The 27,382-nt window shown below is 49.6% G+C and overlaps 1 protein-coding gene across 2 annotated transcripts; it reads left to right on the plus strand.

Annotated features, from left to right (window-relative positions):
- The first annotated feature begins 5,860 nt into the window (after window positions 1-5,860).
- Window positions 5,861-26,828, plus strand: Gtf3c5 (general transcription factor IIIC subunit 5). Of its 2 annotated transcripts, none has more exons than XM_028883341.2 (12): window positions 5,861-6,323; window positions 9,240-9,459; window positions 11,729-11,927; window positions 17,937-18,132; window positions 19,194-19,298; window positions 20,588-20,702; window positions 21,967-22,047; window positions 22,188-22,285; window positions 23,355-23,437; window positions 24,185-24,327; window positions 24,854-25,045; window positions 25,922-26,828. In XM_028883341.2, exons 1-11 carry the CDS (start codon window positions 6,171-6,173, stop codon window positions 25,018-25,020), a joined length of 1,560 nt encoding a protein of 519 aa, XP_028739174.1. In that variant the 5' UTR covers window positions 5,861-6,170; the 3' UTR covers window positions 25,021-25,045; window positions 25,922-26,828. The 2 variants fall into 2 exon arrangements, with proteins under 2 accessions (XP_028739174.1, XP_028739175.1); XM_028883342.2 differs by having other exon boundaries at window positions 24,872-25,045.
- Window positions 26,829-27,382: the final 554 nt, after the last annotated feature.

Raw genomic sequence — 27,382 nt, forward strand, 5'->3', positions numbered from 1 at the left:
ACAGAGTGAGTTCCAGGACAGCCAGGGCTACACAGAAAAATCTTGTCTTGAAACCAAAACAAACAAACAAACAAACAAACAAACAAACAAAAACACGTGGCCTTGAGGATTTTTTTTCCAGATTCAGACCGCAGCAGGTGAGGAGCAGAGAACATGCGACCGTGTTCCGTGCCTGGCTGTCCTCGCTGCTGGTGCTGCTGACGGACACTGATAAGTCCTATTTTATTAAAGTCTCAACCGTTGCTTCCTTCCTTCCTTCCTTCCTTTTTTTTTTTTTTTTTTTTTTTTTTTTTTTTTTTTTTTTTTAGGTAGGTGGGAGATGGATTCTGAAGTATCCCAGGCTGGCCTCAAATTATAAAGCCAAGAGTGACCTTGATCTTGTGATTCTCTTGCCTCTACCTCCCCAGTGCTGGTATTACAGATGAGCACCACCACACCTGGCTTTTGTTTTGGTTTTTGGTTTTTTGGGTTTTGTTGTTGTTGCTGTTTTCAAGACAGGTTTCCCTGTGAAACCTTGGTTGTCCTGGAACTCACTCTGTAGACCAGGGTGGCCTGGAACTCAGAGATTCACCTGCCTCTGCCTCCCGAGTGCTGGCATTAAAGGCACACACCACCAGCTCCTACCCCTAGTTTGTTTTTAAATTACATTTTATTTATTAGATTTATTGTTTTACGTGTATGAGTGTTTTGCCTGCATGTGTCTGTGTGTTATATATGTGCCTGGTGTCCTTGGAACTAAGAGGAAAACATTAGATTCTCTAAAACTGGGGTTAGAGATGGTTGTGCGCCACCAGATGGACGATGGGAACTGAACCGTGTCTGCGAGAGCAACAAGTACTCTTAACTCCTGAGCCACCTCTCCAGCCCCTTATTTATCGGTTTCTTTGGTGAGCAAGGGGTGTGTGGGTGAGGGGCAGAAGACATCCTGTAACAGTTGGTTCTCTTCTTCCACCACGTGGGTCTCAGGATGGAATTTAGGCCTGCGAGTCCTGCATCAAGCGCGATGGAATTTAGGCCGGCGAGTCCTGCATCAAGTGCGATGGAATTTAGGCCGGCGAGTCCTGCGTCACGCGCCTTTGCCCACTGAGCCATCTCAGTTGCTGTACCTCGTTTGGTGTTCAGGGTACACTTGCTGGTCAGCAAGCCCCTGGAATCTACCTGTCTCTGCTCACACCCAGTGCTAAAGTAACGGATGAGCTCTACCATGACCAGCTTTTCCATGCATGCTGGGGATCCAAACTCAGGGCTGTACAGCCCGCACACTTTGCCCACTGGGCCGTCTCCCCACATCTGCTCCCTGATGGAACTTCCCTCATCATGGATTATGGCTCTGGGCACGTCATCCCCTTTGGCCCTGTACTTTCATGTCACAACGTCAGTAAATTGTCAGAGTTAGATGGGGTGTGTATTCTTGGAAGCCGCCCCTACAGAAAATGACCAGCAATCATTTAACTGCACACAGAAGAGACTGGAAGCCACACCCATGCATTCTATTCAATCTTACTGCATCCCAGCTCACTTCCCCTTAGTCAAATCCCCCCACACTCCTGAAACTGTCTCCACGACTTCCAGCAAAGTGTTACAGAGGACAAGGTGGCTGGAAAGGGACAGTTGTCTTAACCAAATGCAGTTATACATTTCTCCCCTGTTTTTATAAAAACATGCTTCCATGCGAGCATAATGATCCAGGACCTCCCAAGGCCTTCATAAAGTCTACATGCAATTGAGGGGCTACAATGTTTAAATTGTAGTAAATTTCATTCTCTTTACTGTGAATGTGTCTTGGCTAAGTACTGTTTTGAAAATACTTAACTTGGCAACATAAATTCAACCTATAAACAAACTTTGAAATCCAGTCTTGTATTTGGTTTCATTTTGCTTTGGAATGGCAAGCTGACCAGGAAGGAGAATGCCCAGTGGGGTCGTTTGTTTCATTTGGAAGAGAAAACTGTGAAACATCTGTGCGGATCCCAAGCCCTGGTCAGTCACTTGTCACCCAAGGATGAGACCTGAACATGTTTGTAAGTGTGCATAGCTGGATCAGATAAAGATACTGGCCCTGGGACTAGCATAAGCCTTTACAAGCCTGCCAAACTCTGGAGACTCCAGGCTTAGGCTGGGGTTTCTCCTCATGGCAACTTCTCCATCTTCCAGCATGTCATGAGCACCTGCGGCCAGCAGGTGGAGTGATTGCCTATGTGGGTGCTCTGTCGCCATCTAATGGTCAAAAGTAAACATTACACTACTCAGTCTGTTCAAGGAAACTCAGGCCCAGCAAGGGAGCATTAAAGAAAGCACCTGCTATGTGAGCTGTAGACTGACTTGTGCATACACTGAATTACACTCAATCTCTATTGAAGCTCAGAAGAAATATTTTCCAAAGCCTTCTACTTCACTATCTGATAAAAGGTCAATACTCCCTCCATTCCTGATTTCCCCACAGAAGGGACAGTGGTGACACTATTCAGTATTCAGCAAAGCACTGGGTATGAGGAGCGTTAGGCTGCTTCCCTGACAGTGCTGTCCTTTGGAATTTGGCTCTGTTAGGCAGCCAGCATCCCCTTTCCATTGCCCGGGGTCACCTCAGAGGATAGGACAGCTGTCCTTCTCCAATCAGGATAGCTAAGGGCTGGGCGCAGCACGTCCTTTGTCCTAGAGCAGTGGATGGAGAGACGTCAAGGGTGCTGGTCACCACACTTGGCCCCACACTAGTGTGCCCCAGCTGCTTGGGCAGGTTCTGAGCCTGTGCAGGCCTGCTGGAAACCCCCTCTGTGACTTCCTAGAGGCAAGCCCCAGGGCCTGTTGGGAAACTGTACCTGGCAAGGCTGGGTGCAGAAAAACAGGTAAAATGTCTTGGGCTTGGTTTTTCCTCGCTGTAATCTTTACCAGGAATAATGATACATAGGAGGAGAGCTAGAGAACTAGCATCTTGAACATGTAAGCACACACTCCATCACTGAGCTGCATCCCAGCCCAGTTCCTTTGCTGGTTGCTCTTGCTACTCAGTGCAAGCTATAGGAGGGCAGGCTTTCTGCTTCATCATCTATGCCTCACAAACACCCAGGCATGCGGGAGACAGCATTTGCTAAAAAGCATTCCTGTGTGGACACTGCTCTTTTCATGGGCTGCCTGATCCCTTTGGCTCTCCTCAGCTCCCGGCCTGCCTTCCCTGGCTCAGATCCCAGGTGGGACCACGTTTTTGTCTTTCAGAAGCTTGGTCTGATGCCCTCAGGTTGGTCCCTGTCTTCTTCTTCCTCCCCTCCTGCCCCTCTCCTTGGTTCCTGTGCACTTAAGGACATTCCTCTATGGGATGAGACTGATTCAGTGTTTTGTGACCATGACCTGAGACTGGATTGAATTGACAGCTTGAATGGGGCCAAGAATGTGATCTCATTCATTCACTGGTTCACTACATCTTTCCTGAGCAGTTCTACCCGTGTCCAGGTCTGAGAGGACTGCAGTCAATCAGTCAGCTGTGATTCCGAACCCTTAGGAGGCTGCCGATACAGTAGAGCAAGGCTGGTAGTAAATAAAAAAGACTTGCTACAGGCTCCCTGGTGTGTGAGTTTGAGTGTCATGGGCGCCAAGGACATACACCAAACTAGGCTTAAATTATCATGGAGAATTCCCAGGGAAAGGAAAGCCTACAGATAAACCGACATGATGAGGAGCCAGTAGCTAGGCAGTGGAGAGAAGAAGGGTAGGGAGCCACTGAGAACAGCAACAGTGTGAGATCCCTTCCTAAGATCGCTTTTATACCACTAAGTTGCAGAGAGAGATTACAGGGCACTACTAGAGGGGCACTACAGTGGATGATGGTTTACTGAGGCTCCATGTAGTTTAGAAGCAGCTTTGCAGGTTCAGAAACCCAACTCCTCATTCAGAGGTAGGGACACCATGCTCAGAAAACAAAAACATATGTACCTCATCAGACTCTCACATGACCAGCAAATGATTAATCTACGTTGCAAAATTTGCTAACCAGGCACTGTAAGTACATCCCACATATCAAATTTAATGTGCATCTAATATCTTACCGTCATCCTTGCAAGATGACGACGAAGGCTTTGAAACTGACTCTTGTGTATCTGACTCACAGAGGTGTGGTGATGTGAGAGCATCACTTTGTTAATTTACCATTGTGAGCAGCAGTAAATGCATATATTATTTAGATTCTCCTTTCTGGAAAAACATACCATCAGATGGTGTTTGGAGAACAAGGGGCAACAAAAATATACATTGCAAGTTTTTCTCAGTGTGTGAAAAATTCTGAAGAGGTATCCTGGCTTCACTATTCACAATATCTTTTATGGCAGAATGTAAGTCCTAACTGGAGAGGGCGGGCCAAGAACTACAACTCCTTAATTCAGTTCCTTTTCAGCTCCCCAGTATCTGCTGTTAGCTGGTAGCTCATTGTACTCATAGGGGCTAGAGAGATAGGTCAGCAGTAGAGTGCTTGCTGCTCTTTCAGAGGACCCAAGTTCAGTTCCTAGCACCCACATCGGGTGGCTTACAGCCACCCATGACTCCAGCTACTGAAGATCAGACACACTCTTTTAGTCTTTTCACAGACACACACACACATGCTAAAAAAAAAATAATAAATAGGTTTGGGCTCCTGGGTGGATCTTCCAATTGCAAAATAATCATAAATACTTCATGTCAGCTCATGCTTTTCCTTTTTAAAATATGTGGAATTGTCTCAACTTTTCAGTGATTTATTCTGCCTTCTTTAAAAATTTTTAAAAGATTTAAAATTTTTAAGTATATGAGTGTTTTGCCTGTATGTGCACTGTATGCATTGCCAGATGTAGGTGTCAGATTCCCTGCAACTGGAGTCACAGGCGGCTGTGAGCCTCTATGTGGCTGCTGGAAACCTGTCCTGGGTCCTCTTCAAGAGGAGCAAGTACTCTTAATCACTGAGCTATCTCTAGCCCCTATTCTGCCTTTCCAATGGAGTTCTTTAACTGAGAAATCACTTCAGAAACTTGGGGTGCCCATACACAGTTGGTCTTCTTATAGCCTCAAATGCAGTTCCAAAACTTCATTCTCATAGTCACTTCCTGGCCTCAGGATGCATCTCCTGCCTGGACTAGTCTGCCTCTCAGTGTCTCATCTGAACCCACTTTAGCCTTCCAGATCCATTCCTCCACACAACAGAGGTCTTTAGTATCTGCCTAATACTACTGGATGAAGAAGGATGCCTGAATCCTGCCTGAGCTGAAGCCTTTGAGTGTGGTGTTACGAGAGCACTGGGTGCCAATGCCTCAAGCCCACCATTTCACCCCGAATTCCTTCTAAGGGCTGTCAGAACTCTGGTCCTGCAATGGGGCATGGTGGCACATGCCTTTAATCCCAGCATTCGGGAGGCAGAGGCAGGCAGATCTCTGTGAGTTCGAGGGCAGCCTGGTCCATATAGCGAGTTCCAGGTCAGTTGGGGCTACATAAAAAGACCCTGTCTCAAAAATAAAAAAATAAAGAAAGGAAAAAAAGAAAAGAAAATTAACGAGAGAAAAAGAGGGAGGAGGAGGAAAAGGAGGAGGAAAGAAAGAGAGAGCAATATGATCTTCTAAACAATACCATGTGCATACCCACGTGGATGGGGGAACCTCACAAAGCTCCACCCCTAGATAAAGAGCTACAGGCAATCAATCAGTGGCTGCTGAAAATTACCGTTCTCCATTGTTGCCCCCATGATATCCAATCTCAAGTGGTCAGCCCTAAACTCATATACACAGAAGCAAGGCGATTCGTATTCAGTGGGCTGTTTTTTGTTTGACATCCGAAAACCAGCTCACTGATAGGAGGCGGGCCAGAAGGCGCCTTGGCGACGCCTTCAAGCTCTCATTGGACGGGATATCCGGAAGGACCCGGCCGGGTCCGGGCTTCGTCTGGTTTGGCTAGCTGGTGGGATACGCCCTCGTCTCGCCACTCTGTCCACCCCTCTTCATTTTTAACAAACAAACAAAAACCCTCCGGACCTCTGTGGTGTGGCAAAATAAACAGACGCCGTGGCGCGCTGGTTCCCGAAGGCCTTCGAGTTTCGGTGGTTTAGAGAGAGGTGAACAGTAAGGAAGACCGGAACCATTTATTAGCGGAACCATTGAGGTGAGGCCTCGGGGAGCCATTTGAGGAACGGGCCACCGGGCGCCGGGCCGGGACTGGTAGGCATGGCGGCGGTGGAGCCGGACGCGGAGCCAAAGGCCGCCATCCCTGTGGACCTACGGCGGGAACGGCGACTGGTATGCGTGGAGTACCCGGGCGTGGTGCGTAATGAGGTCAAGATGCTACAGACTCTGGGCGGCGAGGAAGGCGTCTCTCGAGTAAGGAGCTGGGAAACGCCGGGACCGCGGGAAAAGAACCACGTCTATCGAATGGGCGGGACTACCGGGAGGGAGAGCGGTTTCCTTGGCAACGGAGAGTTTAGGCAGGTTCTGGGCCCTTCTTTGAGTTAGGCTTTGTTTTCTTTCTGTCCCCAAATATGAGTAGCATGCTTAACATCTGTCCCAGGAACACAGTTCGTCTGCGGCCGCGCTGAGTGTAGTAAGCTTCTCTGACCTTATTTCTCTCGGTAGAAAACCGAGGTACTGGAGGAAAGGGATTAAGAACTTTTGCCCCAGTGGTGGCTCACGCCTTTAATCCCAGCACTCGGGAGGCAGAGGCAGGCGGATCTCTGTGAGTTCGAGGTCAGCCTGGGCTACAGAGTGAGTTCCAGGACAAGAACTTTTGCCCCACCTGTAGGTAAAAGTGGTGCAATTCGCTGACCTTGTATTCTGTATTAGGCAAGTGCCAAGTGCTTTATTTACATGCCGCAGTCCTTGGAATCCCTAGAGTAGGAACTACAAGGCCTGTATTTTACAAGTGAACAGTTTAAGGCCACACCGCAAGTTGAGGCGGTGGGGCGGGGGTGGGGGTGGGGTTGAGTGATGCTCTGTGTGCTAGATCTTGGGATATTTCTTTAGAAATGTTTTCCCTGAACACCTTAGACTCATTTAATATCTGGCTCCTTCCATTGTTAATTCCAATCTGAGATTTCATTTTGATACATTTATTACCAGTTTATTTATTACTCGGCACTGAGGCTCTAAACTCAGAGCAGGGACCTCTCTTGTTCACTTCTGCACTAATATCTGTACAAGTCCCCCATTTTATAAAAATTTATCAAGTATGTCACGACTATTTATCAAGTATGAGTCCTGACGACAGCCTAATGAACTAGATACTATTTTTATATTTTTTATTTTTTCAGAGCTGAGGACCGAACCCAGGGCCCTGCACTTGCTAGCTACCACTGAGCTAAATCCCCAACCCTAGATACTATTTTTTTTTTTTTTTTTTTTTTTTTTTTTTTTTTTTTTTTTTTGGTTTTTCGAGACAGGGTTTCTCTGTATAGCTTTGCGCCTTTCCTGGAACTCGCTTTGGAGACCAGGCTGGCCTCGAACTCACAGAGATCCGCCTAGCTCTGCCTCCCGAGTGCTGGGATTAAAGGCGTGCGCCACCACCGCCCGGCTTCCTAGATGCTATTTTTATTTCCATTTTCCAGATAAGGGGACAGGAAAAGGTTAGGCCAGCCAGTCGCTACAGGTCCAACAGGGACTTGAATTCCTGCCTGACTAGCGTTTGAGCTGCTCCTCCATTTTTCATGAGTGGAAAAGAGCTGATTGTGCCAGTAGAGTTTCCATTATTAACATTATGACCTTGACAGAATCCTTATTCTCCCTTACCACAGGGATGCCTGATAGGGATGATCTGCCATCATTCATACATTCTGCTTGGGTTTCTGGAGTACTGATGTGCTAGGCCTTGTCTAGGCTCATCCCTATTCCATTAGGTCAGTGCGTATACTTTGTGAGAAGGGGGTGCCTGAGGAATGAGGCTGGTTTTTGTTTGTTTGTTTTTTAAGAGTTAAACCTAACTTTTAGTTGTGTATACAGGTGACTCTTTTTTAAAAAAAAAAAAAAAACCCAAAACTTTATTTTATGTGCATTACAGACAGTTGTGAGCTGCCATGTGGGTGCTGGGAATTGAACCCAGGTCCTCTGGAAGAGCAGGCGGTGCTCTTAACCACTGAGCCATCTCTCTAGCCCCACAGGTGACTCTTAAAGCCAGAAGAGGGTGCTGGATCCCTTAGAGCTTTGATTACAGGTGGTTGTGCACTACCCAGTGTTTGGGTGTTGGGAACAGTTCTCTGTAACAGAAAAAAGGGCTCTTACCCTCTAAGTCATCTTCCCAGCCCCCAGGCTTTTAACTTTCATCTTTTACCTAGGATGCTCCTGAGCACTTCCTGAAGGCCCCATTCCTGAGTATTGGGAGTTAGGAGTTGGACTTGTGGGTGACCTCAAGCCAGTGTACATTGTTGGTTCAAACAGGCACAGCTGACACTTTGCATTCCTCTTACCAGATGTGGGGCAAGCATTTGTTCACATGGAGGCAGCGAGTGCTGAGTGCTTACCATGAGTCAGGCACTACTATTTTAATTTAATCCTTGCAATGGTATCATGAGGTGGACACTCTTCTTGGGGGGGTGGAGGAGGGTTGGTTTTTCGAGACAGGGTTTCTCTGTGTAGCTTTGGTGCCTGTCCTGGATCTCTCTCTGTAGACCAGGCTGGCCTCGAACTCACAGAGATCCACCTGGCTCTGCCTCCCGAGTGCTGGGATTAAAGGTGTGGGCCACCGCTGTTTGTTTTGTTTTTATAAGAAGAAAAACTGGGGCCTTGAAGGCTGTAAGTAATAAGCGATGACTCTCAGAATGGTCATTACTGCTGATGTAGTCTCTCGTGGATCTAGAAACACTTGCTTGTGAGACTGACTACTGATTGAACCCTGCAGCAGGCCAGTAGTTTTGGCATAGGTAACTCTAGCCTAGTCAGTTCTGAAAGTTTACTTCTGTCAACTCAGAAATAAACAGGAAGGATGGTAAGCCTGCCTGTGATGTGGTGCTAGGAGAGTCCTTTTTGTGCCTTGCACTTGATAAATGATAGCTTTCACTTAATTAGCAGTTATCTCTCACTTTACGACCTATTAGAAGGAGGCTCTTTGACTTCCTTTTCTCTACTGTCTACACACTGAGAAACTGGGGTTTGGAAATGAGTTGTATGGGAACGAAGAGGTAGAAGTAGAACATGAGCCTCCTGGCCCTTCCTGGGTCACCATCAGCTCGGCTCCGTGGGAAGAGAAGCAGTGCTCTGCTGAGTGCCTCGCTGCTTACCACTCCCCTGTCTCCCTTGGCCCTGCTGCAGATCTATACTGACCCTACCAAGAGGCTTGAGCTCTACTTCCGGCCCAAGGACCCATACTGCCACCCTGTGTGCGCTAACCGCTTCAGTACCAGCAGCATGCTGCTCCGGATCAAGAAAAGAACAAGACGGCGGAGAGGTGCCCTAGGGGCTGAGACCGACCCCCTGGTCACATATGACTTGGAAATCCTTGGCATCATCTCCACAATTTACAAATTCCAGGGTAACTGACATCTACCGTGGTATCGGGTGGTTTCGGGGCCTGATGTGGAGCCACATGAAAAGTGGGGTAGGGTATACCCATGCCTGAGGCAGAGCCATTACCCATTGTGGATGCAGCCTCTCCGGTAACAGTCCCTTACAGAGTGTGGGTACACTGCCTTCTGACCTTTTATTCATTCTCTCTCTCTCTCTCTCTCTCTCTCTCTCTCTCTCTCTCTCTCTCTTTCAGACAGTGTCTTAGTTAGGGTTTCTGTTGCTATGATGAAGCTTCATGACCAAAAGCAACTTGAGGAGGAAAGGGTTTATTTCACTCACAGTTCCTTATAACAATTCATCATCAGAAGCAGTGAGTCAGGAACCTGGAGGCAGGTGCTGATGCAGAGGTCATGGAGGAGTGCTGCTTACTTACTCCTCATCTCTTGCTCGACCTGCTTTCTTATAGAACCCAGGACCACCAGCCCATCATGGACTGGGCCCTCCTATACCAATCACTAACTGAGAAAATGCTTTATAGGTTTATCTGCTTACAGACTGATCTTATGGAGGAATTTTCTCAATTGAGGCTCCTTCCTCTCAGATGATGCTAGCTTATGCCATGTTGACATAAAAGTAGCCAGCCCACCGGGTCTTTCTGCATAGACTTGGCTGTCCTGGAACTAACTCTGTAGACCAGGCTGACCTGGAACTCACAGAGATCCACCTGCCTCTGCCTCCCAAGTGCTGGATTAAAGGCATGTGCCACCACACCTCGCTTTCTCTCCCTCTTTAAGAGGTTTTTTTTTTTTTTTTTTTTTTCTATTTTATGTGTATACATGCCACATGTATATAAGTACCTATAGATTTCTGAAGACAGTGTCCAATCCCCTGGAGCTGGAATACAGAAAACTGTGAGTCATCTGATGTAGGAACGGAACTTGGGTCCTTGGAAAATCAGGAAGTGTTCTTAACCACTGAACCATCTCTTCAACCTTTTAGACCCTTAAGAGAAGCTGGGAATCTAGAGTTCTATGAAAACACAATTTAAGATAAACCATTGTGTGGGGCCAGATCAGACTGGTGATCAGAGCTCCAGTCTGACACCTCGTGTTTTGGAACCTTCTCTCAAGCTAGCCTTAAACTCTAAGCTCACCAAACCTCTGTGCCAGCCCCCCAAACTGTTGAGATTATAGGACTGTGATACTGCCTGGCTCCCCTGGCTGCTGGGTTCATCCTCTGAAGCTTCCCTAGCTGACTTGGGTCCCATGGCACTTCATGCTTCCTTGAACTGGATGCCTAGTGTAGGATCCTCATTCAGAATTGCTTCTTCCAGGGAACTCCAGGGAGGAGGCAGGAAGGCAGGAACTGGAAAGGCAGAGCCAAAGAGCATTCACTTTGGAATTATACCTGATGAGCCCTAACAGTTTGTCTGTCTGTCATCAAATATTTAAGTTAGCATATAAAGTAGTGAGTTTCACTGTAACATTTTCCTACATCTCATCATTATATTTGTTCTTATTCATCCCCCGCTTTCCACTGTCCACCACTCACCAGGTGCCTTAGCTTCCCTTTGCCTCTGTCTCCTTGTCTGTGTACTGGGGCTACAGAGCCAGGAGTTCATTAGGCCCTGGACAAGATTCACAGAGACGGTGTCTGTTAAAGAGCCACATGGCAGGTGCTTGGCAAATGATCAACATGCCTTAGACACAGCTGGTTACAGCTGCTGCCCCAAGAAAGAATCTAAAGAGACTAAAAGGTTGAGAAGAAAAAAGGGAAATCCAAAGAGAAAAAAGGAGAGGGAGAGAGTTTGAGGCCAGCCTGGGTTACAGTAAGGTCATGTCTCTAACATAAAACAAAAAGGAAAACAGAATAGGACCTAGACCTAGGGTCCCTTGGGCTGGGCATTGATACAAGTCATCCTGGTAGATGCCTGTCCACCATGAGGATTGTCCTTCCAGGGGGAAGTGGCTCCTAATGTATCACAGTTGTATTTTTTTCAAGTTGAGCCAGCACACTGTTGCTCAGTGTGGCCCTGGACCAGCAGCCCCTGGAGCTTGGTGGAAATACTGTATTGTAAGCAGGGGCACACCGTGTTCTGTGGATTAGCTCCCTGGACTTTACCGCCGTTCCGTGGCTCTTCTGGCTCCCCCAAGCCATTCTCCCTGCACTACTTTGCACACCAATCAGAAGGGCGCTGCACAGCTCGTGCAGCCCTTCCTGAGATGACGTGAGTGTCAGCACAGCAGTGCCAGAGCCCGAGTGAGGGCCTGCCATCTGTTCTCTTGTCTTTCCAGGAATGTCTGACTTCCAGTACTTGGCAGTGCACACGGAAGCGGGGGGCGAGCACGTGTCCATGTATGACAGAGTGCTCATGCGCAAGCCTGAGAAGGAGGAGTTCTTCCACCAGGAGCTGCCACTCTACATTCCCCCACCCATCTTCTCCCGGCTGGACACACCCGTGGACTATTTCTATCGCCCTGAGACACAACACCGGTAGGCAGCCCCCCACCCCTCACCCCTGTCCCACTGCAGATTCAGAAGGCAGGTGTCCTAAGCAGTGGCCTGGTGGTCACAGACTGGCATCATTCTCAGTAGGCAGTGAACTATAGGACTTGAGGGCTCCTGATAGGAAATGGTCTCTTTGGACCTTGCAGTCGTCAATATTGGCATTACCTGTGAAATGCCATGTGTAAACATCCCACTCTGACCCAGCCCTTTTCTGTCTCCTCTGTCCACCTCATGGCCTCCTGGTTCCTGTCTCAGCAGAGTTCATAGCTTGCTCTGTAGCCCAGCCTTCTAGAAGCCATCTCCCTGAAGAACCTCAGCCCGTTTGACCCACTTGCCACCTCCCTATCTGCCTACGTGGCTGGAGTTGCTGCCAAGGCTGTGCAGCCCGTCCCTGCTTGCTGCGGCCTCCCTTCAGGCTGACTGACCCTCCCTCCCTGAGTCTTGCTCACTGAGTATGAGGCTGGGCTCCGTGTTCTATCTGAGAATGGGTGCTGAGCGTCTCCGAATCAGTGGTGAGCGTCTCCTGCACTGACGGTTGTAAAAGTCCCAAATAAGACCACATGCACTGGTGAGATGAGTGCTTTCATTCCCACAATCTGGACAGAGTGAGGACCCTGTGGCATTGTCAAACGTGGGTGTTCTCTGGAGGCAGCTGCACATTGTCACAAGGAAGAAGAATCCTTTTGTATGAGAGCCAAGACTGACTAATGTGGAAGAAATAAATTGGAGCATTCCCAATATGAGATTAATAACAGTTGCCAGCTGTGGGGAAATGCTGAGCCTGCATTTGGTGTCAGCCTCTCGGTAATTTGCCAGTTCCCTGTCATCCCAATTTTACAAAGGAGGTAGATGAGACTTGGGGTCTCCAGGCCACATGGGAAGCTCTGAGCCTGGCCTTGCCCAATCCCTGGGCCTTGCTTGGTCCTTAATCTCACACTGTTCTTACTTGTATGCTTGTGATGTTTAGAGAAAAGGTCTGTCTCTGTAGTCCAGGCTGACCCAGAGCTTATTGCATCATCCAGGCTGGCTTCAGACCTGCACTGTCTCTGGCCTGAGCCTCCCAAGTGCTGGGATCATAGGCTTGAGTCACCATGCCTAGTACCTTTTCAAAACTGTATACACAAAGACAGCATTTCTCATTTTGTTGTGTGCTTCCCAGAAGCAGTGGTTTGGCTGGCTTTGTTCTCTGCCTGAGCAGAGTGCTGCTGATAGCTGGGACCCAGTGAAAGAAGCCTTGGGAAGCAAGGTCAACATGTCAGATAAGCCAGAGGGTGGACACAGCTTGAGAGCCGGCCTGTGGTTGGTCTTTGGTGTTCTGAAAGAGACGCTGCCTGGCTGTGTGCAGCCTTCAGAAAATTGAGCTCTGAGTGCTGACGTGGCGCATGGTGGCTTCTGTGCCCTGTGAAAAGGGCAGGTGCCAGAACAGCTACTGTAGCACAAAACCAAACGGTAGTGTGAGGGAGAGCAGAAGCCTGGGACGTTCCAGAAGATGTGCCCAGGGTGGCCATTTTGGCAGGAGGTAGGGCAGAAACTCTTGTCAAGTCCTGATAGAATCCTCTGGTGGCCCAGGCTTGGAGCTCTGTGTCAGCAGACCACATGGCAGGGAGGCTCCGCTCTGGGCTGGAGCCTGTGAAGCGGGACAGAATGTGAGCAAATGGATGGGTGCATTGAAGACATTGTATGGGTAGGCTGAGGGACTCGAGACGCCATTGGGAGCTGGCTGTAAAAATGAGTGACAAGAAAGGGTTCAGAGAAAGCATTCTAGAGCAAAGCTGAGGCCCGTACAGAAGAAGCATGGGCAGCCCCCACCCCAGAGCCAGGGTTAGGGTTAAGATCTCGAGGCTGAGCCGGGCAGTGGTGGTGCACACCTTTAATCCCAGCACTTTGGAGGCAGAGCCTGGTAGATCTCTAGGAGTTTGAGGCCAGCCTGGTCTACAGAGTGAGTTCCAGGAAAGGCACAAAGCTACACAGAGAAACCCTGTCTCGGGAAAAAGAAAAAAAAAAAAAGATCTCTAGGCTATGCCAGCAGGCTTAGGTCCCATCACAAAAAGTGTATTGTTCTCTGCTTTAAAAACTACTGTAGGGCCGGGCAGTGGTGACACACATCTTTAATCCCAGCACTAGGAGGTAGAGGCAGGCGGATCTCTGAGTTCCAGGACAGCCAAGACTTACACAGAGAAGAAACCTGTCTCAGATAACTCAAACAACTTCTGTGAATGGGAGGTGCAGTAGTGTATATCCATACTCCAATTACCCAGGAAGCTAAAGCAGAGGCCAGCCTGGACCAAAAAAAAAAAAAAGAGTTTGTCTCAATTAAATAAACAAACAAATAATAAATAAATAGATAAAGCTTCTGGGATTATAGTTTACATACTGATAATTCCGGCACTCACAAAGTTGAGGGTCACAAGTTTAAGGTCACCCTGAGCTGACATTTAAAAAAAAAAATCCAGGTGATGAGGCCAGCATGATCTACAGAGTGATTTCCAGGACAGTCAGGGATACACAGAGAAACCCTGTCTTAAAAAATGAATGAATGAATGGATGAATGAATGAATGAATGGATGAATGAATGAATGAATGGATGAATGAACAAACGAATAAACAAATACAAATAAAATAAAAAAAGAAAGAGGCTTAGGTGCTTCCAGAGCTGTTCATTCAGTCTGTCACTTTCCTGTCCCCTCTCCTACTGTTTTTTTGATTCCGAGAGTGAGTTGTGCTTGTTAAGAAAAAACAAGTGCCAGGTGTGTTGGCGCACGCCTTTAATCCCAGCACTCGGGAGACAGAGTCAGGCAGATCTCTGAGTTCAAGGCCAGCCTGGGCTACAGAGTGAGTTCCAGGACAGCCAGGGCTACACAGAGAAACCCTGTCTTGAAAAAGCAAAAAAAAAAAAAAAAAAAAAAAAAGGAAAAAATACTATGAAAAGATACAACCAAAAAGAACAAGTGCCATTGCCTCCCTGCCAAAGCCCCTTGCGAGTGTGCAGCGTGCCTGGCATGAGAGTGTAAACCAGTACTGAGTGGGCTTACTGTTTCCTTCTTTTTCTATTACATTTATTTACCTATTTAATGAGTCCGGGGTATGTGTGTGTGTGCGTGCATGTGCATGCTAGCATGTACTCAAGAGTGTGTTCACATGCTTGTGGGCATGCCTGTGCCACAGTGCATGTTTGGAAGTCAGAGGACAGCTTGTAGGAGTCAGTTCTCTCCTTCCACTGTGTGTGTGTCCTGGGGTTTGAACTCAGGTCATCAGGCTTGACAGCTAACACCTTTATCCACTGAGCTACCTTGCTTCGCTTTTTCTTTTCTTTCTTTTCTTTTCTTTCCTTTCCTTTTCGTGTGTGTGTGTGTGTGTGTGTGTGTGTGTGTGTGTGTGTGTATGTGTGTGTGTTGGGGGGGTTGTTTGTTTTTTCGAGACAGGGTTTCTCTGTGTAACCTTGGCTGTCTTAGAATTTGCTCTGTAGACCAGGCTGGCCTCGAACTCAACACAGATCCGCCTGCCTCGGCCTCCCCAGTTCTGAGATTAAAGGCGCATGCCATTGTGGGCAGCTGCTTCATTGCTTTTTCAAAGTTGCATGTTTCTGATGTGTTTTCATCCCCTCACAAAGCAGTGTACACCTGGAGTAGGAAGAGCAGTACACAGAAGTAGGACACCTGGGCCACACTCCGCACACAGAGGCTGGTAGGCAGCTGGTCCAAGCCTCTGAAGTGGGTCGTGGGTCAGCCAGCTGACCTGGGGCCCTTGGGCATGACCCCTTTTCGTCCTCTTGTGATTGAGCAGGTTTCCGCACATGGAAAGAACCTGCCTTTCTTCCCAGGCACTGTTGATTTTTGTGCGTGGCTGACCTTCCTTGGGGAGGAAGGCCTGGCTGTCTACCTCGGGGTTGAGTGTCCTACAGCCTGGGTTTGCAGAGGGGAGGCTGGCAGGGTGTTGAGCCCCTTCTGCTCCTACCAGCACTTCTGCACAGACTTAGAGTCATTGTAGTCAATAGAGCTAGCCAGAGGCAGTGGATGGGCAGCAGAGGCAGACACACACACACACACACACACACACACACACACACACACACACACACACACACACACACACACACACACACACCCCATTATACTCCTCTCTGACGTGAAGGCCAGCCACTTACTTTCCTTCTTGAGGGTGTTGGGGGCTCGGGGAGAAGGACTTTAAAGCAGGATAGTGTTGTACCTACCCGGGATGGTTCCTGACAGGCACGTTTGAAAAAAAGCACAGACTTGACCCCGCACTTCATATTTTGTTTGCCAATGTGAAAACCACTTGTGTTTTTTTGTTTTTTTTTAAGTTTGCAGATGGTATGTACTCATGTAGAAAAGTAGGATAAAGTGTAAACTGAGTGAGGTTGAGGAGGATTGCTTGAGCCTAGGAATTCTAGACCAGCCTGGGTTACATAGCTGGAGATTGTTTTTTAAAAGAAGGGGCTGGAGAGGTGGCTCAGTGGTTAGGAGCACTTGCTGCTCTCCCAGAGGACCAGAGTTTCGTTCCCAGCACCCACATTACGTGGCTCACAACTTCTGGCCTCCACAAAACCGTCACCCACGTTGCATAAACATACAGACACATACACATAAATGAAAAGAAATGTATTTTAAGGGTATGGGAACAAATGAAAAGGTGATGGCTGTGATGGGCTTGTGACATCCAGGACATAGAGTAAAATGCACTGTGAAGTGCTGTGGGGTGGGTGAGTGTGGAGGAAGCAGGGGCCCTTGTTTGGCAGTAATTGTTGAAGCTGAGGATGTACACATGGGGTTCAGATACTAATGTCTCTGTGTCTGCTCTTTCTGGTGACTGCTGGCTTCAGGAACCACCCTCCTAGGCATGTTCTGTGCTGATACATGTGCAGAGTATGTGTGTGCGTGTGTTTTAAAACTATTTTTTGCCGGGTCGTAATGGCACATGCCTTTAATCCCAGCACTCAGGAGGCAGAGCCAGGTGGATCTCAGTGAGTTCTAGGCCAGCCTGGTCTACAGAGCAAAATCCAGGACAGGCACCAAAACTACACGGAGAAACCCTGTCTCGAAAAACCAGAATAAACAAACAAACAGTTTTTTAAGGTTCATAACAAACTGAGGAAGGTATAGAGATTTATGTACCCCTGTGTATGAGAAACACATCTCACCCACTTCTCACCCCTTCCCGTGTGCACACACACACAAAGTGGTCTGTTTGTTCCAGGGCAGAGAGGTCAGACCACATCACCCCACAGGGTACAGTTCACATGGGTCCCTCTTGCTCTTGGACACTATGGGTGTGGACAGGTAGACCCCTGGCTTAACCTCTGGGCTCTAGTAATACCACCTGGCTGCATCCTTTTCATTGACCCATGTTGTCCAGATGCTTCTGAGCCAAGTCACACTCTGCTAGGTGGAGGGACGGTTGGCTACGGGATGGCTGCAGCCAGGCCTCTTGGGGCCAAGGCCGAGCTCCTGTAGCAGAGGCTGTTTGGGCACATTTCCTAATCTAGGTGGCCTCAGTTACTTCCCTCAGAAACTCCTTCCTTGGAGGATCATTTTGAGTTGAGTGAGTCAAGTAAGTAGGCAGAGTTCACGTCACTGTCCACATATGTGGCTGATGGGCATTTGGTTTGTACACAGCTTTGCACTGGCTGGATTTTGCTGTGTGGGGATCGATACAGTTGCAGTTGGGAGGCCACCAGCCTTGCAACGGTGCCCTTTCCCATGCCCCAGTCTCTGGGACTTCGGGGCCTTGCCTTCCTTCAAGGCCACTGGCCCCAGAGTTTCCTGCGCCCCCGCAGGCAGTTACAGCCCTTCTGTCCCTTGATGGCAGCCTCCCGGCACATGCTTCTCCAGCAGGCAGTGCTGAGGTCCTCCCTCCTGAATCCAGAGAAAATCACATGGGTATGGTCTACTGGTGAGCCATGCCTGCTGGAGTCCCTGCCTGCCTGGCCAGGCCTGTGCCTGGGATGGTAATCTAAGCTTCTCTCTCTGTCCACAGGGAAGGCTACCACAATCCCTCCATCTCAGGCGAGAACCTGATTGGATTGAGTAGAGCCCGGCGCCCCCATAATGCCATCTTTGTCAACTTTGAGGACCCTGAGGTACCTCTGCAGCCTTTGGAGGCTGCAGTACAGACATGGAAGAAGGCCTGCACCAACCCCATAGACCAGAAGGTGGAGGAAGAGCTGAGGAAGGTGAGTCTCCTGCCCCACCCGGCCTGCTGGGCCACTCGTACTGCACCGCCGTAGGTGGCTAGGCTTTTCTAGCACTGGCTGGTTAGTGGGGGGTGGGGGGGGGTATTTTTACCTCCAGCTGTTACATCTGAAAGCTGTGTCAGAAGCTGGGCTTGGTGGCACAGGCTATAACCCCAGGAGTAGGAGTAGTGCATCTAGTCAGCAGAGTGAGTTCAGGGCTAGCCTTGGCAACTAGACTGCTTCAGAAAGTAAAAAGAGGGCTGGGAGACACTGTGCTGGGTCTCTTTGGGGTGCCAGAGAACGGGTCATTGCTGGGCTGAGACTTGAATGTGGAGCCGATGTCTAGCAACCTGTGCAGAGCTATTATTACTTGTAACAAACCCATGGAATGTGGCCATGTGCAGACGGTGGTGCCTTCCTCCTGGGGTGAACTGGAGACATGTCATAGGGCTCTGTAGTCTCTTCGGGGCTTCAGGTGCTGTGTGCAGGAGACTGGGTTTCTGCTGAGTCCCCAGGCCTAAACAGCAGGCTCCCAGGGAGGCTTTCCTTGTTGAAACTGAAGCTACACCCTGTTCAAGGACGGGGTCCCTCAGAAACCGCAGCTCTGACTGAATCTCAGTGGTCACCGAGGCTTTCTCTGTGGCTCATCTGCTCTGGCCTCCATTCTGGTCACAGTGGCCTTGTCCAGCCCTCCTCACGACCAGGCCCTCCCTTGACCTTCCTGAAGCCCCATCTCCAGCCTTTGCTTCCAGGTTAGGAAGGTCAGGGTTGTAGCATGTGCTTGCTCAGCCACGTTGCTCCATTGCACTGTAAACCACATAAGGACGGGGACCGTTTGCTCACTTCAGGACCCCACTTTCACGTGCAGGATGTATCATCCGTGCCTTGAAGGGATTAGGAGTAGGGAGGAAGGGGTTTATGAGGGGCTGGTAAGTGGTGGGTTCTGGAGGCTTGTTGAGTCCCTGCCCTCGCCACTGGGGCCCAGACACACAGGGCGGCTGGTGTGAGAAGGCCAGTAGCCGTTGGTGTTCCTCTCAGACTGTGCTCGTGACTTTCCCTAGCTCTTTGACATTCGTCCCATCTGGTCACGGAATGCTGTCAAGTCTAACGTCAGTGTCCACCCTGACAAGCTCAAGATCTTACTTCCCTACATGGCTTATTACATGGTAAGTGGCAGCTAGTCTACACACCCCTTGATTCCCACCAGTGTGGTCCTTGATCCCTGATGTGACATATTAGAGCCATGGCAACAGAAGGTAGACATCCCTCCTAGCATCCCTGCCACCTGGCGCCCTGACACAACTTGTTAAAACCAGTTGGAGAGCCTCCCGGGGAGGTGCCTCAGCGGGCAAAGCACTTGCTGCACAGGCTAGAGGAGCCCCGGCACTCGCATGAAAGTTGGGCGTGGTAGCACCTGGCCCTGGGGGCATGTGCCTGTAACCCCAGCGCTGAGTCGTAGAGTTGGACAGATCCTGGGGAACCACATCTTAAAAATTAGGGTGGAGAGTGATAAAAACAACCAGCAACACCCTCTGGTGTTTGGTATACACACACACACACACACACACACACACACACATGCATACCTACACATGTGCACACACACATACACCCATACATACTCACAGACATGCATAACCTGTGTGTGTGTATCCAAACAAAAAAGAAACAGCTAGAAAAATTTCAAAGCTCGGTGGTCCACCTCAACCTTCTAATAATGTTTCTTGCTGTGTGTTGATGACTTGAGATGAAGAAGCATTATCTAAGTCATAGGTAAGCATTCTGTACATAGTGACCTTGTAGTGAGAAATTCCTAAGGGCCTGGTGCTGGGTGAGGCTACATGTCACTGCCTCTATTTCTCCTGGAGGCGACGGTAAGAGTCCGTTTTTATCTCTGAGGAGAAGCTGCCCAGAGAGTTGACATGCCATGTTTGGTTCTGTAGCCAAGGAGTGGCAGAGCTGCCTGCAGCCCAGAGTCCAGCCCCTGAGTGACAGCACCTCTCACCTCAGCTACCCATACAGAGTGGGCCTTAGTGGAAGAAGTCCACCCTTGATTCCTCCCAGGAGAGGATGGAGATGGGGGTTGTGGTACAGAGGTTCCTAAAAGTTTGGAAGGAAAGGCGTCCTACCTGCCGAGGGGAGCCAGCATAAAACATGCCCTTAAAGGTGGATGATGGGCAGGGAAAGCTGCCTTCCCTCCCTGAACATTACTTCTAGCTGTTCAAGGACAGGAGTCCACACGCTAGGACAGTTGTCACGTTGTACCTTGAGTACCACGAGCAGTGGTGGAAACTCCTGATGTCACTTTATCCTCATAGGACCTTGTCAGAAGTAGGGCTCTAAGGCCATGTTCTCAGAGCTCAGGGAGGTCCTCCTCCTCACTGGGGCTTGGTCCCCACCCAGGTACCAGAGGACCCTTGGCCCTACTTCACACTCAGTACTTTTTGGTCTCTAGATAACAGGTCCATGGAGAAGCTTGTGGATTCGATTTGGCTATGACCCTCGAAAACACCCAGATGCCAAAATTTATCAAGTCCTTGACTTTCGAATCCGTTGTGGAATGAAATATGGTAAAAATAAGTTTATTTTCTGTCTTTGTCTCTTTGTGTCCTCCATTTATAGCACTCTCCTAAAAAAAAAAAAAAAAAAAAAAAAATCTATGTATGCGTGTATTTGAGTATAAGCACGTGTGTGTGCACGTGAGCATTCCTATGCACACACTTGGAGGCCAGAAAAGAGGATCAGGTGTCCTTTGTCACTTTCCACCTAGTTCTTTGAGACAGAATCTCTTCATGAACCTGGGACTCACATTTTCTCAGCCGGCTGGAAGCCCGCAAGCCTCAGCGACCTTGTCTCTGGTACATAGACACACTGGCAAACCTGGAACTTGGGTCCCAGGATGCCTGCGGGACGTCCAGCTTGCTGTGCAGACGCTGGGTCCCCACTTGAATCCTCATGTCTGCACAGCCACCTCTCCAGCCACGTCTCCAGCCCTCTCTTCTATTCTGGGGCCGAATAGCATGGCTCAGCAGTTACAGCAGCACATATGCTTGCGGAGGATCCTACTTAATTCCCATTACCATGTCAGACGACTCACAACTGCCTGCAACTCCAGTGCCAGAGCATCCATGCATCCATAGGCATCTGCACTTACATGCACATACCAACACACACACACACATAATTTTAAAATTAAATGTGTGTGTGTATGTATATGTGTGTGTATATGTATATATATATATATTTTATAAAATTAAAATTTTAAAATTACACACACATTCCTAGCAGACACATGTGTCTTTAATCTCAGCGTGTGAGATTAAAGGTAGCACATACCTTAGTCCCAACATTCACAAGGCAGAAACAGGTAGATCTCTGTGAATTTGAAGCCAGTATAGTCTGTATAGTGAATTCTAGGGCAATCAAGGCTACACAGTGAGATCCTGTCTCAAAAAAAAAAAAAAAAAAAAAAGAGTCTATTCCTATGGAGTGACTAGAAACATTTCTGTATCCCACCCTCCCTCCTTAAGCCCTCCCCCTCTGAGAATCTGTGGAACAATATAAAGGATCTTGGATATGAAAGTGCCACCTCTTTGCTGGCTGTGTTGTGGCTTTCTAGTTTATAAACAAGGACCTATGCACAGGTCCTACTTAAAATTTTAAGCCTAGGATGTCAAGGAAACCACATAAGGTTATCAGCGTGTGAGAATTGCTAGATGTGCTGGTGTCCATTCCTTCTGTAGGTGGCAGATGGAGTTGGCCACTTTAAACCCCTGACAGTTGCCCTGATGGGTTGGCACCTACTTCTCTCTGACACATGGCCCTTGCCTGTAGGTTTTGGCTCCAGGGACATGCCTGTCAAAGCAAAGCGCAGCACGTACAACTACAGCCTCCCCATCACTGTCAAGAAGACATGTAAGTGACTGGATTGCCTGCATCAGGACATGGCCAAGGGAGGTGGGAGAGGTCTGCTGGCCGTTCCTTACAGGTGCAAAAGGCCAGGCAGGGTGGTCCCCACTCCCTCCAAACCAAAGCACTTCCCTGCTCCCATGTAGCCAACCAGCTTGTCACCATGCATGACTTGAAGCAGGGCCTGGGCCCATCAGGAACAGACGGCCCACGGAAACTGACCTACAATAAGTACAAGCTCAAGGTAAGTGCCCTCAGGCTCTAGTGGAACGTCAGGTGTGGGGATAAAGCATCTTTTCAGGGTTGGGCACTTGTGACCCTGGGAAGGATCTTTGACCCAACTCTCTGCCTACCAAGTGCCTTTGCATTACTCCTACCTCAGACCCCTCCAGAAACAAAATGAGAATTTGGAGTGCCATCTACCCAAGGCCATGAGGAACTTGGGCCGTCTGGGCAAAGAGGTGGTGACAGGTCCTGGAGAGGACATCTGACACCAGCAGATGTGTGGTGGCCCCTGGTGAGCCTGGCTCCCTAAGGCCTGTAGCTGCTGCCAAGATGACAGGACTCGGGCGTAGACATGAGCACAGGCCAGACCAGAACATCTGGGGCTCAGCTGTGGGTTGACATGTGTGATGGGATGGACCCAGACCTCCAAGGCTCACATTTTCATCAGTATCACCCCACAGTGGTTAGCACACTCCCACGCTTCTCCTGATCCCTCTACAGTCCCTGGAGAGGCCAAGCTCGTGTGTTCTCTACCCTGGAGTCCCTGCTTGAGTGGCTGTGACTGAAAATTTAAGTTCAGCAGAGACAGGCGACATGAGGGAGACAGCTGATCCCTCTAGTGCCCTCATGCCTTGGCTGTCAACGTCTTGGGACCTAATCCTTGACTTCAAGGCTATGTTCCAAGTGGAAAAAACAGAAAATGATACTCATTAAACCCTGCCTTCCTCCTCAAAAAGCAGTCCAGGGAGCATGCAGGGGCACACAGAGTGACTAATTAGAAACAGCTGGTGAGGAGTAGACCAGATCCTTTTGGAAGGTACAGAAGGCAGAGCCCAGTCCAGGCTGGTGGCAGCCCCATGCTGTAAACCGGCAGGCTTCCCAGGGGTCTGAGGAGGGCCTGACTGCCTCCACCCTCCAGAACCTCCTGGGGAGTGAGAGCCTCCTTTCTCCACATCTGCTGGCCACCCTGGTCCTGAGGACAAGCCAACTCCATAGACTCCCGTGAAAGCCACAGCATGGCTGTCCTCAGCACTGTTAGACCCTAGGGGACTGCATAGCCATCCTGTTCTCTCCCCTCCTTTCCTCAGGATTCAGTCTACATCTTCCGGGAAGGGGCTCTGCCACCCTATCGACAGATGTTCTACCAGCTGTGTGATTTGAACGTGGAGGAGTATGTATGGGGGGTCCTGTGCCACGGATGGCCCGTGGAACTCTGGGCTAGAACTCAGTAGAACAAGACCAGTGTTCTCTGCAGCTCTCCCTGCAGTGAGCTCTAAGGGAGACTATGGCACCGGGAGTTGGGTGCTGGCCTTGGTCCTGCCAAGTGGGCTAGAAGGCAGGAACCAACAACTGTGGCTGCACTGTGCCCTGGAGAAAGCAGCCCTGCTTGCTAGTAGCAATTGCTTTTGCTAGAGTCTTTCCCTGGGCATGTCCTTGATTGACACGGCTCCTGATCTGGACACCTGTTTAGAAGACAAGAGTGGGCACAGCTTGGAAAGGAACAGCAGCATGTGGGGTCTAGGGGGAGCATGGCTGTCAGCAGAGAAGTGGGTCTGGGGTACACCCAGCTCTCTACAGTTTTTAGTTCTTGGTTTGGCTTTGGGGTTTTTTTGGGTGGGGTATGGTGCTATTCAGAGACAGCAAAATATTAAGGAACCCAGCTGGAACCATTCATCCCTGCAAGCTCTTCGTTACCCACCACCTCTGAGACTTCCCTCTAAGCACTGTTTGTCACACAGAGCCTGTGTAGGAGCCTCCCCATTGGCATCCTGTTCCCACAAACCCATGCCCATAGAGCTGTGCTGGAACTCTGTCCCATGAGCCACCACACATGGAGCCACACTGTGGGGCTCTGTAAAGTTTCTCACCGTAGAGCCTTGTCCCCGGACTCTGCCCACACAGCCTCCTCTGCCCATAGGTTGCAGAAAATTGTTCACCGCAATGATGGGACAGAGAGTGTGTGCACAGAGAGAGACGGCTGGTGTCTCCCCAAGACCACCGACCACCTGAGGGACACCATGTCACTCATGATTCTGCAGACCATCCGCTCTGAGAGGCCTGGTGAGAGCCACATGTGCAGGGAAACCTCAGACCTATTGCTGACAACAGCGGAGGCCCTCATGCTGCCCATCATCTCCTCCTGTGGGGCCCATGGCCCCGCACTGCATCCCCTAGCTCCTTCTTCAAACCAAACCAGGGCTAGCCCCTGGTGCTGTGGAAAGTGAGGCACTCGCTGGGCAGGGGGTCTGCAAGGGACTCCTTCCAGGGTAGACAGTGGGCACTGGAGTAGAGCAGGGCTTCCTGGCTTGTTGGGGACATGGGTGCAATCTCTGGGCGTCCAGTAAAGGCTGTGAACCTTTTCTGGGAATAATGGTGTATGCCCTCTGAAGCTACATAGGGTCCCAGGCTGCTCATGGCTCTCTCCAGAAAATGCCTTCAAAAATGCCTTGTGAGGCTTCACCTTCCTGGGTCTCCACTCATTCTTTCCATAGTAGCTTCTTCAGGACCACCACCTGTCACAGTGAATGTGCACTAGGACCCTGGGGGCCAGCATCGGGAGACACAGCCTTCTCTCCTTCTTGCACAGCTCTCTTCTCCGACCCAGGTAAGGCTGATCGTGGAAAAGGACAGCTGATGTTCGAGTCTGGAGAGGAAGGCGAGGAGGAAGAGGAGGAGGAGGAGGAAGAGGAGGATTTCAAGCCCTCAGATGGGAGTGAAAATGAGATGGAGACAGAGATTCTGGATTATGTGTGACATAGTGCTGGTCCCAGGCAACCAGGTAAGATTAGCGACTGTCCTTAAAGAAGCCAGAGCAAGGTCACGATAGTGAGTATGGCCCTAGAGGCACACACCTGAAGAAAGCTGGGGTCCTAACAAGCAGGCCTTGGTGTAGGCAGACGTTTCTGTTGCACCAACAATTTCCAAATACCCAGCAGCCACTTCCCAAATTACCACACAGAAGCTTATATTAATTATAACTGTTCAGCCAGTAGCTTAGGCTTACTACTAACTAGCTCTTATGCTTAAATTAACCCATAATTCTTATCTGTTTAGCCACGTAGCTTGATACCTTTTTTCAGTTCAGCATTCTCATCTTGCTTCCTCTGCCTCTGGCTGGCAACTCCTGAATACCCTTCCTCTTCCCAGAATTCTCCTAGTCTGCTTGCCCTGCCTATACTTCCTGCTTGGCTACTAGCCAATCAGCATTTTACTAAACCAATTCGAGTTTCAAATCTTTACAGTGTATAAGAGCCTTATCCCATAGCACCCTGGCTCTGGTTGTGACCCACTGCTTAGTACTGCCCTCTGCCCTGGGTGTTTGAAGACCACCCAATGCCATGCAGATGACCCAAGGCAAAGACCAGCAAAAGCCAGAGGTGGGCGTGGTAAAGCTGGGGGCACCCATTCTGGCAGAGTCTTGTGAATGTAGTGACAGATGGCCTGAGGAGCCTGGTCTGTCATCACAGACAGACAGACTACCCCTGGTTGGACACCATCTGTCTGGGGTAGTGTTGGTAAAAGCCAGGCCCAGCCATAACTGTCCTGTTAATGAATTCCCTAGGCGTCTGGGTGTCTCAGCATGGGGGATTAGAGGTGGGACTGTTTCTCTTGCCCGAGGCTCTTTAGCACCTCATTTGTTCCTTCATTCATTCAGGACATGCTGATATACCACGATGGGACAGTTGGGGCAGGCCTGTGCCCCACCCACCCAGGCTGCTGAGATGAGGGCACTGGGCAGCCTCAGGCTGGCAGCCTGACTTCACCAAATGGGCCGGCTCTTCAGTTCCCTGGAAACATCCCGTTGTCTCACAGCTTCCTGTTGTGAAACCAGAGACGGTCACGTCCCTGCCAAGCTGGCCTCTCTGGAAGGCTCCTCCATGCATGGCCTTCCGAGCCCCAGGGCAGCAGCACCATTTCCTGAAGGGTGCTGAGCCGGAGATGCACCATTGCCTTGTTTCTCTGTGTGGCTTCTGTCCCTTGAACAGCTTGGCATACACGGTCAAGTCACAGCAATTCCAAAGCCAAATGCCTCGAGCCAGTCCATCCTCCTGACAAGATTGTCCTCACCCAGTGTTTCATTTGGCCCAAGTGGGCATCCCTGGGAATGGGAAGCAGCTGGACAGCCCTGTGTCCCCTGCTGACCCTGCTTCCTGCTGCTTCGAAGAATGCTCAGCCCAGAGGCAGGAAGTAGTTCTTCTCTAGAGGCTGGCCACCCTTGCCTGTCCCCCACAAGACTTCTGTCACAGCAGCTGCCAAGACACCTCAGCTGGGAGTACTCCCACTTCTGAGCTGCTGCCCAGCCTGGTCTTTGGGGAGGAGATCTAGGTTCTGTCCCATCTACCCAGGAATGCCTTGACTGCAGATCTGAGGAAGGCACTGAGCGAGGAACCCCATGCCCTCTGAAGGCCTTGCCCACACAGGGCCCAGGGCAAAGGTAGTCTTGCCTTAGGTTGGCCAGACAAGAAGGACTTCCTGAGGTCTAGCTACATTTTGCAAAGTATGGTGATTCTTCTCCTGAATTCCATGTAAATAAAAGTGCTTTTAGTATAACAAATGTAAAACTCCCTCAGAAGCGCTGATGTTTCACGCAGCTGACGACCCATCATCTGACTTCACGGTTGCTGAGTCTTGGTGCATATTTCACCCCTGTCTTGTTCTCTATTTGTGTTTTGCTGAGTGTGTTTGAGAAAAGACCACACTCGTCTCTAACAGAACTGCAGTGCTGTTTGGAACTTGCTAGCCGAGATTCTGCAGAACTGGTAGGATTAATTGTAGGCAGTTGGCTCACAGCTGAGGTACAGGTCCACAGTCTTCGGGGCATTGTGTCGTCCGGAGAGTCAGTGAAAGGCTGCAGTCAAAGGCAGCAAGCTGGCTGCCCCGCCCCCTTCTCAGGCCTGCAGTAGACTGCATGAAACCCACTCACATGGAGGCTAAGCTGTCGTGTCAACACCCATTGATTTAAACAGCTTTTCATCCAAAAAACAGCCTCACGGAAACATCAGAATGTTTGACCAGATGTTTTAGGTTTGTTGTTGGGTGGCTTGTTTGTTTGTTTGTTTGTTTTGAGACAAGCTCTTTCTGGTCCCTGGTTGTCCTGGAACTCACTGTGTAGACC

Source organism: Peromyscus leucopus, chromosome 4 (genome assembly GCF_004664715.2).
Source record: "Peromyscus leucopus breed LL Stock chromosome 4, UCI_PerLeu_2.1, whole genome shotgun sequence".
Classification (NCBI taxonomy): domain Eukaryota; kingdom Metazoa; phylum Chordata; class Mammalia; order Rodentia; family Cricetidae; genus Peromyscus; species Peromyscus leucopus.

Coding starts and splice junctions, on each gene's coding strand:
- Gtf3c5 (XM_028883341.2), top strand. CDS start 6,171: ATGGCGGCGGTGGAGCCGGACGCGGAGCCAAAGGCCGCCATCCCTGTG. Junction 22,286..23,354: donor ACAATAAGTACAAGCTCAAG/GTAAGTGCCCTC, acceptor TCCTTTCCTCAG/GATTCAGTCTACATCTTCCG. Junction 24,328..24,853: donor CATCCGCTCTGAGAGGCCTG/GTGAGAGCCACA, acceptor CTTCTTGCACAG/CTCTCTTCTCCGACCCAGGT.